General features: G+C 41.7%; 1 protein-coding gene across 1 annotated transcript; it reads left to right on the top strand.

Moving 5' to 3' along the window:
* Positions 1-173: 173 nt before the first annotated feature.
* On the top strand, positions 174-11,485 carry olfml2ba (olfactomedin-like 2Ba). The gene is made up of 8 exons (XM_089000348.1): positions 174-551; positions 2,242-2,505; positions 2,623-2,730; positions 5,505-5,660; positions 6,285-6,492; positions 6,810-7,631; positions 8,899-9,075; positions 10,757-11,485. Exons 1-8 carry the CDS (start codon positions 372-374, stop codon positions 11,371-11,373), a joined length of 2,532 nt encoding a protein of 843 aa, XP_088856474.1. The 5' UTR covers positions 174-371; the 3' UTR covers positions 11,374-11,485.
* The last annotated feature ends 118 nt before the right edge of the window (positions 11,486-11,603 follow it).

The following is an 11,603-nucleotide window of genomic DNA, read 5'->3' as shown; positions in this document are numbered from 1 at the left end:
GCACTCCTAAAACTTTCCATGGGATCCAACATGGCCAGAGGGGTAGTAGTCCAGTAGTTGTTGAAAGTGACCAATGATATGGACTCATTTTCCCAATACAGTTGCATTGTGAGTGGAACTCCTCCTAACTCCTTCAATCAGGGTCCGCCTCCCGTCGCCACTAGCACAACTTTCACACGCACGCTATCTCTGCCTTCACTCTCCATCAGTGCATTGACATCATGGCCTCTTAGAACCTCATCTCCAAGAGTCTGGACTCGCCATGAGGAGCCCCTGGACTTTTTTCAGCTACTAATTTCAACATTCTCCAACTTTTCCCCCCCTGTTCTTTCTTTCTCATCGGCATCCAGAAGGACTACAGCACTGGCAGCATGTTTAAGTGGTGCGCCGTCGTGATCTTGGTGCACTTTGCGCTTGTTGCATGCGGAGTCACCGTGCCGCCAATGATTCTAGCTGCTGAAGACTCCGGTTTGGAAAATGACACGGGGACAGGGCAAAGTGCCAAAAAGCTGCAGGACATGACTCATGAGGGACAAAATACCCTCTCCGAGGTAACGTGTGGACTCACGATGCATCATGCAGTTAGGTCCAGATGGATTTTTGGCTTTGTGTACCACCGCAATGGATTTGAAATGAAACAGTCAGTATATGATTGATATGTGACACAGTATGTTCATGAGGCCTTTTTGGATTTTTCTTGAGCAAAAATGTAACAATCCCAAACCATCACAACAATGTAGTCTGCCAAAGAAGCTCAGGAGCAGTTTGTAATCCAAAGCATACCACATCAGGTGCCAAACATTATATAGGAGCTTGTCTGCCTGCGAATGGAATACGCTCAATGGTGTTTATTGATGATTGGAATGCCTCAGAGAAGTAACTAACTGGATTGTGAGGTACATACAAATCAATTTTGTACGATATCCGGTGCTTGGGTGAGGTGTGTCAAAAAAAAAAAAACTTCCCAGATTGGTCTCACAAAGGATATATTTCATATCCCAAAGGACAACTTTCTCTCTTTGACATTCAGCCCCACCTGAAATTTCTCCAGTTAGCTCAAAAGTGCTGTTACTTGTTACTATTAACTGGTACACGAAAGAGGGAGCATACAATTTCGATTCTGGCTGGCTGTTGACTTAATTTAAAATTGGTTGATTTGTTTTTGTTTTTAAATTTTTATCTGGCTTACTTTAGCTTTGCACAAGACAATGGTTTCTTTGCAAATCATACACCTCGTTAATTCCTCGTTACACCCTCCACCCGCAAGAAAAAAAAAAACACGTCATGTTTTTCAATTCCCGAATAAATTCGGGAATGGCAATGAATGAGTGTCAGAGATGTTTGATCGGACACTGTGGACGAAGGCTCGGATCCAGAAAGATTGTCTTTTAACTGCCGGCAGGAGACGCAGCCATTCATGACAGACACCTGAATTCTGCAGCCCTCTGCCAAGCTACAGTAAAGTCTCGTGATATCGATATCGCTTATATCGATAGTACTGCTTATTACGATACTATTTCTATGAACGCAAGGAGAAAATTTACATGCCGCAGGATCGGATATATCGATAGTCCGGTTATATCGATATTTTTTCCGACTCCCGAGAATATCGATATAACGAGACTTTACTGTATTTATTGAGAGTATATGCAAATTTAAGTGATACATTAGTAAACCATCGTTTTCTTGATTAGACTACCACGCCCATGGGAGTTTTCAGCGCGAACAGCTGTAAGCAATAAAACATTGTCTCTTCCATGAACTGATAAATTTGTAACCTGGCGAATGAGCTCTTCCTGTGAAGGAGTTTGAAGTCGTAAATTGCCTCGGTGATAAAGGAGTTTCCCAAGTCCTAAATTCTGTCCAAGGCCAGATGTCTCCTCGATGAAGATGACAGTTTAACTTGAATTAAGATTGACCCCAGGTTGTCTGTTTTTCAATTGTGTATTTGAGTCACACATGTTGACTAAGCATATAACAGCATGAACCTTTTAAATATGATCACTTCTTATTCTGTCTAATCTCTATCAATGAGTTAAAAGAAGAATCCGATTGAATGATACACTTCATTGACATACTGATGTACTTACTGACTGATTCATTTTTAATTCACTGTGGTGGTTTATAAAGTTGTTTTAAAAAATATTTCTGGATGTAACTGTGTGGACTGCCTGACAAAACATTTTATGCGTAAACTTTGAGCTTGGTGGAAAAATACATACCATCCTTTTCTCTTTGTAGCTGCTGGGTGATTATGACAAAGTGAAAGCCCTCTCGGAAGGCTCTGACTGTCGGTGTCAATGTGTTGTCAGACCCCTGAGCAGGAGCGCCTGCCGGCGGATAGAAGAGAGCAGCGCAACGGCGCACGACTCGTACACGGTGGAGACCATCACGTCGGGTCCGGAGTGTAAGTGCGCCTGCGTCGCTCCTCCGTCTGCAGTCAACCCCTGCGAAGGAGAGCTCAGGCTGAAAAAGCTTAGGGAAGCTGCAAAAGATGATGTCAAGGTGAAGTGGAAACGCAGAAAATAACAACAAAAATATTAAAGGATCATTGCAGAGCTTGATTGGCAGTTGGTCTTCACCTTTTTTTTTTTTTTGACCAAGTCCACTTGATCATTTTAGTTGGCCACCATCCTTGAGCTTCTGGAGGGTTCCTATTATGGGATGGATCTGCCCAAGCTGCACACCATCATCAGCAATCTGGTGGACCGTGTGACACACATTGAAAAGGTACCAGATGACAGTGAAGGATCCATGCTGTGTAATGACTATCGGACGGGCAGTAGATAGGAAGCTTCAGATAGGCCGGAACAGACGCAAGGACAAAAGTATTAAGACACCTGGTGGTTACACTGACAAGGAAGTGTCAACGGAAGAGAGTTTCTACTCTTCTGGGAAGACTTTCAATAGGATCCTGAAATTTCTATGTGGATTTTATTGGGTCAATTTTTGAGGTCAGTGGTCACTGGCGGTGGACTTGGGAGTTTTCTTTCATGGGGTTCGGGTCAGAATAAGCTCACAGGTAAAAAAAATAGTCAGATTCTACAATGGGAACTCGATTGGTGATTGTTCAATGCGGAGTACATCAGACTCTCATTGCAGTATTCATAGAGTCAAGATTGAATTTCGTTGTGTCGCCAGCTTGAGGCACAAATAATTTCTACCCAAAAAAATCCTGGGCTTTAGTCCTCTTCCAGACAACTACAATCGCGGTGATGACCAAAGATGGTGGATCGAGTCACTGTGAAACCTGAGTTGCCTGCCTTTTTAGTTATGGAGCGGTTGTAAAAGATGGAAGTACTTGTCCCTTAACTCATTCACTGCCAGACGTGCAAAAATGTATCCAATCCAGTTTTTGTCATTGTCACTTGAATTCCAGGACCAACAGAATATTGAGTTTTAGGACGAAGTAAACATTCAGGATGGCATTAGAAACCTTAGACTCTCTTCTTTCATGAAAAAAAATTAATTCCTAAATCATATGGGCCTGGGGTTATATGAGCTTGAAGTAAGGGCAGCTGTACAAAATACAATGCAATACATACATATTGGTTTATATTGCACTTGAACAACAGCTCAAGCTGGAACAAAGCGCGAACATGGAAGAAAGGGAAATGCTGCCCACTTATGGACAAGAAAAAAAAAACATTTCCAGAGGCCATGGCCAGCGCTTTATCGGCAACCAAGCATGAAAAAACAAAACCCGAACAAATTCGGGAATGGCAGTGAATGAGTTGAGTTAACTTGATTTGGGGACTATCTGAGTCAGTCTATTTTTTGGCTCTTGGCTGAAAATTCAACAATGCAAAAGAAATATAAAAGCATATTTTGATTGTGATGATTCTGAATCTGATTCTGATATTTTAGTCAACTGAAGACAAGATTTCCCCTCGGTGTCCCAATACTTATGCCCATAGCGCCTTATCAGAAGATAACCATATAACAACATTTAGTGTGATTATTGAGTCATAAAATGACAAGTATCACGCCATATTGTCTCTTCAAAGTGGCGGAAGTTGTGATAAAAGGGACAACATATTATTATGATAATAACTCTACATTGTTATCAATGTCAGTTGGGTTGCATCAGAAAACATAAAAAAACGTAGCGGCCTGTGTCTCCCGATTCCACATCTTGAAAATAAATGACAATTGTAATCATGGCCGGGACAAATTACGGCGTCGTCCAGTCACAGCGGAGGCGGGGGAAAAAAAAAACAAAGACTCATGCTTTTGTTGCGTAAATGTTGACTTGATCTTCCACTCGTCGGGTGACTGACATGCGATGTGGCAGGGCCACTGTTAGGCACTGAAAATAAATGTGCTTTTCCCGCACTATGTGGACTTTGGAGACTTTTTTTTGCATGGGAAACCCTGGGGAGGTAATGGGCCTCTATTTACACTTGCAGCTTGTTGTGATTGAAGATTTACTTTTCGATCGACCAATCTCATGTGATAGACTCACATTTAGAACACGCATGCCATAATGAGCAAGGCCTATAATGGCGTATAAGATGAACGTGGTTTAAAAATGCTTCTCTTGTACATCAAATGCTGTTTTTTATTTAATGTAATGTTATTTAATTTAATGCACAGTGATACCTTGCCTTACAAACTTAATTGGTTCCCAGACAGAGTGTGGAAGGCGAAGTGTGTATCCCAAAAATTAATTTCCCATAGGAAACCATTAAAATGAGAATAATCTGTTCCCAGGTACCCATAAGACATAATTTTCTACTCTCTAATTTTCTAAGCCTTAAAACTACACAAAATATACCTTATTTTATGTATAATAAATGTGCTATGGTATTATAATTAAAGAAATACACTGTACTGTATAATAAAGTCGTTTTATTTACCTTTGTGATGGTCGTTGATGGCTTGATGGAATGGCAGGTGCTTTCTCTGCGATAAATTTACCTAGTTCCTCATCAATTGTGTTCTATTTAGATGGGTTGACAGCTTTTTGCATCAAGAGTACAGATGGCTTGTGCAGGTTATTTATGGAGCCTGATTGATGGGATATTTTAACCTTGCAGTCTACACTCTGCCTTTGAACTATCAAGGTTGAAACAAGTCAAAATTTCACCGTTTTCTATCCATTTTATAACTCTCTCTCTGTTGTCTGCCTGTCTCTTTAATGTTTAACCCTACCCCCCTCCACTCACTGATGCGTTCTTGACCAATCATGTGGCTTTAACCGAAGACTGGGGACGGGGAATAGAGGACAAAAACAATCATCTGCCATTTTCTTGTTAGAACGGGCACGTTCGTGAACGACACATCACTCATTGTGGCAGCTCCTTGCGTATCCCGAAAAATGGGATGAATCATTGGGAGTCATTGGCTTAAAATTGTCCAAATTTCAGTTTATCAAAAGTCAATATTCTTTGATTTCCGATTATCTATGAGTTTGTATTCCTCAATGACGGATTCATTTTCTCATTTTGCAAATATATTTAACCGTGACTATTATGATCACATTTGTTTCCGACTGTGTCAAGGTGATGGCCATAAAAGAGACCAAAGATGAGGCCAAGTACCACCCAAACCCACCAAATCCAACAAATGATGCTCAAAATCGGACCCTAGTACCACACTCCGAAGATGACACGATTGGAGAGAAACTCGGAGGACCAGACGCGTCTCAAAAAGCAAAGGTAAATCTGATATCTCGGACACAGAACCAAACGAACAGATGATGGTCCAAAAAGTAAGAAAACTGTTTGTAGTTTTTTTTTCCGATTCAAGACAGAATATGTTGAAATTGATAAGAAGAGGCCATGTGACTGTAGCATTGATGACCCCATGACGGCATTGGAGTAAAATGGTGATCCCCTCCAGAAATGTTGGGTGGGCTTCATCCCTAAAGTCGAATCACCATGTTGGTATGCTTTCTCAGGGGCATTACGCAAGTTTATTGATGAAAACTGAAACGACATGGAACAAATCTAACGTGATGAAATTAAACGTAGCAACAAGATGTGCCTTTTGGTTGAATCCAACACATAAACTCAGGAGGCACTTTGAAAAAGTTTTACATGCCCAAATAAATCCCAAAAGCTACACAAAAATAGCAAAGCCTCGGACTGTTACTCAACAAAAACAAATTGTATCTCGATTATCTTATTTTTAATTATTTTCACCAAGTTACTCAGTAGTTACTCTAATAGTATTCTCACACAGTTACGTTGAGACTACCAACTACTATTGCTACAAATATTTATTTTTTGAAATAATTGGTTTCTTTTCACTGATGAAGTTGTCCCTCTTTCTACAAACAGGAAAAACAGGAGGAGGGGGTTTTTGCAGGGACTCTGTCCAACGGTTCGGCTCAGGTCACCGAGGTGAAACCTCACACGGCCCTCAAAAAGGGGGCCAAAAAGGAGGTTTCCAAAACTGCTCTTAAAGGGATGATTATCAGAGGAGTGACTTTTTATAAATCTGAGCCAGAACCATTGCCAGCAGACCAGATGGACCATGAAGACAACGGTGAGTACGGTCAGACTAGAGTCAAGGTCAATGTCTTCCAGCAGTGGAATTTGGAATATTTGTCCAGAGGCTTTTTTTAAATGTATATATTAATTATACACTCAGTCTACTTTTATGGTCAAATATGCTACAGTGCAGTCCTGCTAATTCTACAGTTTGCTAACTCAGATGGGAAAAGGGTTCCATCGTTACTAATAAGGGCAGAAAGAGAACATACGTTGCTTTGACAGAAGTGATTTTTTTTACATTTCTACATAAAGAGATGACCATCAATGCTTCATGTTGGTCTTTCACCTAAACATTTCCATCATCTGCAGATTTTGAGTATCATGGATTCAGTGGCGATGGTCCAATCGACCTCCTCATTGAGGAGAATCTTCTTCAACACAAACCTCGTCCTCGACCCCGTCCCAGGGAGAGGGCAAACACCAAGTCATTCCGCCAAGTAACGACTGGCCTCTTTCATAGCTCCAACAAAGTCAGTCAGTCAACTACGCAAACAAAAGTTCTTAGCGAAGAGATCCAAGACATTGACACACCATCTGTTTCCACCGTGGTCAAAAGTGGCAAAGACATGACGAGCCAAGTCACGTTGGCGCCCTACACGACCTCGAAGAGTCCCACCGCAGTAAACTCTGCATCTCAATCTAATATCAGCCAAGGGACTTGGAGATCAGACACCTCCCCGGATGTAACTACCAAGAAAATGACCACAGGAACCCACTCCCATGATAAGTCAATGGCTATGAGTACCACAGAGGCACCAAATTCTACCGTGAACGATGTGACTACTCCTCGGATCCATACTACCATCACACTAACTACAACACTCGGGTTGCCCCAACACACTAAAAATATTTTACCAACCGACCTTCCAGTGTCTTCGACAGAAAGTCCTTTGGACACTTCCCCACCAGTCACCACACCGGCGACGACATTTCCTCCGGCCACCACTTTTACTCCGGCCACGACCACCACTACCCAGACCACTACTACAACAACCGCTACAACCACAACGGTTCCCAGTCCGGCTCGTCCTGTAAAACGCAAGTACAAGATCAGCTGGGACGAGGAAGAGGAGGATTTGGAGTTTGACGACATTATGCAAAGGCAAGAGGGAGAAACGACAAGAAAACCCGGTAAATCGACTCATTGGTCTCCTAATTCACAGTGTTCACAACAGTGGACGTCTTATCGTGTTACCGGGTTGACAGGATTCACGGAAGGGATAATTATTGAGAAATTGCAGAAGAATGGGTCAGTCAACAACTAATTAAGTCAAAGTCAGCTTTATTGTCAAATATGCTAATATGCATGACATACGGCACAGATGAAATTACTGTCCTCTCGGACCCAGCGTGAAAGGCACTTATGACTTAACAAACATGATAAACACGAAAACAGACAAAAACACACAACTAATGTCAGTGGTAATAGTTTTTGTACAATTGTCTCACTTCTTTGACTGAGGTCAAAGAAGAGACAACAGTGTTACCAAGGACAAAACGTTGTCCTCAAACGTTTTGGTCGACAGACTGGTTTAATATCAGACAATATATTCAGGGACCAACTTTTAAGGTGCAGCTGATGAATACAACAAAATAATATAATATAAACGCCATGAAAAGGGACATTTTCAAAACATCATAATAAACTCTGCGACCCCTGAAGGGAAAAGCCCAAAGGAAGAGAAGAAGAAGAAGATAATAAACAGTAATGATACGTGGAACGTCCAATCTCGCCGTACGGTCGCTGTTCGCCATGGAAATGTTTAGACATGCCTTCAAAATAAAACACATCACATAAAAAGGGTAGGAAAATACGACTTACCATCGACGTATAAGACGCAGAATGGACTTGGTCCGTTAGAGTTTCCCTATGAGATGAATCCATATTATAAGTAGTACACCTGATAATGTATTTCAAAATGTAGGCTTCTTCCCAAAGAAAGTTTCAAAGACATTTGTTTTTGACTCAATTTGCTAGCTACCGGGTTTCATTTTAAGCGGCAAGCTATCACGTGACCAAAAAAAACGTGCCTTGGACTATGTCAAGAGGAATGTATTGTAAACGTATTAAACAGAATCCGGTGAAATTTCAAAATAAAATATGTTGTTCCAAAATAAAAAGCAGGTTGTTGTAATGTAAATTATTTATTCTTTCTGTACTACCTAGTACCATATGATCCACGAGCCGGTATCGGTACGCGGCCCGGTGGTTGGGGACCTCTGAAATAGGGTATTATATGGACTGTTGTGGTCCAACGTTGCCATCTTTGTATGCACGAAGCTGGATTAAACAAAAGCCTGTTAATTCTTTTCAGACTCTTTGAAGTGGGTCATGACGATGTTGATGGTCTTCTAAATCCTCACTCATAACACTTGGGGGCGGGGGGGTCTTTTGCAGAGGAATGCATGGACACCTTGGCAACCATCTCCTATCCGGTGACTCACAACAAGTACGGCAGGACCGAAGGGGCCTGGATGAAGGATCCCAAGTCAGACAAAGATCGGATTTATGTCACCAACTTCTATTACGGAAACAACCTCCTGGAATTCCAGAACATGGAGGTTTTCAAAAAAGGTAAAGCGTTTTTGTTGGTGACCTTTTGATTCCTTCTTTTGGTTCTAAAGACTTTCACCAATTATTTTAGATCCTCTCTGAGTTGTTCTAACAACTCCAACAATTTCCATGTTTCATGGCCGCTTGGTCACTGCCTATTGACTGGCTATATCAGATCATTTCCAGACGATTTCAACAACTCATATTGCACCAGATTGGATTGTTTGTTTCTTCTCATCCATACAGAACACCTGACTAATTTTTGGTTCTTGAATCCTGGTCAAATCTATTAATTTCAGAGGTCCAGAAAACTTCCCTCACCATCATATCAAGGCAAATACAGTAGAAGGTTCACAAACACATGTACAACATTGAATGGAAAAATCAATATCAATATTTTTTTGTGATAGCCACTGCACATTCCGGTTGACCATATTAAGGCGATTCACCATACGAACACATTGTAAACATAATTTTATTTTCTCGGACCTCCGTTTTTATTCTAGATCCGGTCAATGACGTCACATCATTCTGGTCTTAACAACAGCCCTCCCAAACTAGTAATGGGAATTCCGGCTCTTTTCAGAGCCGGTTCTTTTGGCTTGGCTCACTAAAAAGATCCGGCTCTTTTGGCTCCCAGATGGCGCCTCAGTTTTTTTTTTTTTTTTGCTTAAATGAACTACCAAAAATCATGTAAAATTATGTGAAAAACGAATTACTCATGTAAAAAATACACTATATCAAATATTTTTTTATTTATATGGCTATATTCATATGTGCACAGAGTTAGTGGATGCTAACTTTCACTTTCAATGTGGTTACTCTGGTCTGATGATCAGCTGTCACTAATTTGCTTTTCATATTACTAATGCTATAATCCCAACTCGTAAAATTGATAATAATTGAATACTAATAACAGCATAGTGTGATAACATTTGTCCACTGTACCTGTCTAGACTGATCTCCAGTGACCTGCTCAAATGGCTCCAAAACAGTGCACTGCAGTACCTCCCGAGCTCCTCTGCTAAATTCTCAGAAGTGTCTTTCATTGAACTCAAAACAATCCAGCAGACAGGTCTTTGGACTTTGAAATTTTCAATGAAGTGGCAAGTAACTCACATGTGGGATGTCGTGGTTCGGGGTGTCCAGCTGTCAGTTGTTAGACAAACAGCTATGGATTTTTTGGCCTGTTCTTGGACTACAGCACGTATATGATTCCATATATGATTCTGGTATGATTCTTTGAGAAAGTCTTTTCAGAATCAGAAAGCCCTTTCCTGTTTCATGTGCTACTCAAAGTGTGCCTCTATTTCTCTAACCACTCCTCGTTCTCCTCAGTGCTGCGTGTGTCTGTAATTCTGCCATCCCGCCTCGACCACGGATCTTGACCAATCACGTGCGGCTTTAACCGAAGACTGGGGGTGGGGAATAGAGGGGGAGAAAAAAAGTCGGCTCCGATATCTGACTCCTTGTTAAGAGCTGGCTCTCTTCGTTCAATTCGAGATCCGGCACTAAGAACCGGCTCGTTCGCGAACGTTCCCAAACAGCTCCGCCTCTCGCTCCTCCACCAACTGCGTGTGCCGTTCCAAAGATTAAATCATCTTTTTGTTCTTACTTTTGATTCCTGCTTGATTTTTCTAGTGTTAAACGAACCTAACAAACCACCTCCTCAAAATAGTTGGTCTTTTGTCTCTCTCTCCAGGCCGTTTTACAAACTCCTACAAGCTTCCATACAATTGGATCGGCACAGGTCACGTGGTGTACGATGGCGCCTTCTTCTTCAACCGCGCCTTCTCCCGAGACATCATCAAATTTGATCTGCAGCAACGCTACGTGGCCGCCTGGACCATGCTTCACGATGCTGTGATGGAAGAGTCAACGACGGTATGGGAGTGGCGAAGTCACTCGGACATCGATTTAGCTTTAGACGAGAGCGGCCTGTGGATCATCTACCCTGCGATGGACGATGAGGGCTTCTTACACGAAGTGGTTGTTCTCAGCCGCCTCAACCCAGTGGACCTCAGTATGCAAAGGGAGACCACGTGGAGAACGGGGCTAAGGAGAAACCATTACGGGAACTGTTTCATTGTATGCGGTGTATTGTACGCTGTTGACAGCTACAACCAAAAGAATGCTAACTTGGAATACGCCTTTGATACGCACACCAACACTCAGATGATTCCCAGAATGCCCTTCATCAATAATTACACGTACACAACCCAAATTGACTATAACCCTAAAGAAGGTGTACTCTACGCATGGGACAATGGACATCAAGTTACATACGATATTAAGTTTGCATATGTAGACTCCAATTAAGGCTTTTAATTGTAGGAAATTGAAATTCTTCAATGGATTGTAGAGCAGTCCAACTGGCCCGTAATGGCGATTTGTTCCATTTGTATCTGAAGTTAATAAAAAGTGAGCCATGTCTAGCGGTCAACACATTTTTAGTGTGAAGCCAGCCGTGCATTGACAATTCATACCTGCCAACTACTCCGGTTTTACTGTAAAAACGACGGTTTTCATTATCCCATTCCGGTTTAAAA

This window comes from Hippocampus bargibanti, linkage group LG07 (assembly GCF_051943395.1).
Source record: "Hippocampus bargibanti isolate YZ-2025 linkage group LG07, ASM5194339v1, whole genome shotgun sequence".
NCBI classification, from domain to species: domain Eukaryota; kingdom Metazoa; phylum Chordata; class Actinopteri; order Syngnathiformes; family Syngnathidae; genus Hippocampus; species Hippocampus bargibanti.
Note: the sequence above shows the minus strand (reverse complement) of the source record. Positions and strands in the feature narration are given on the sequence as shown.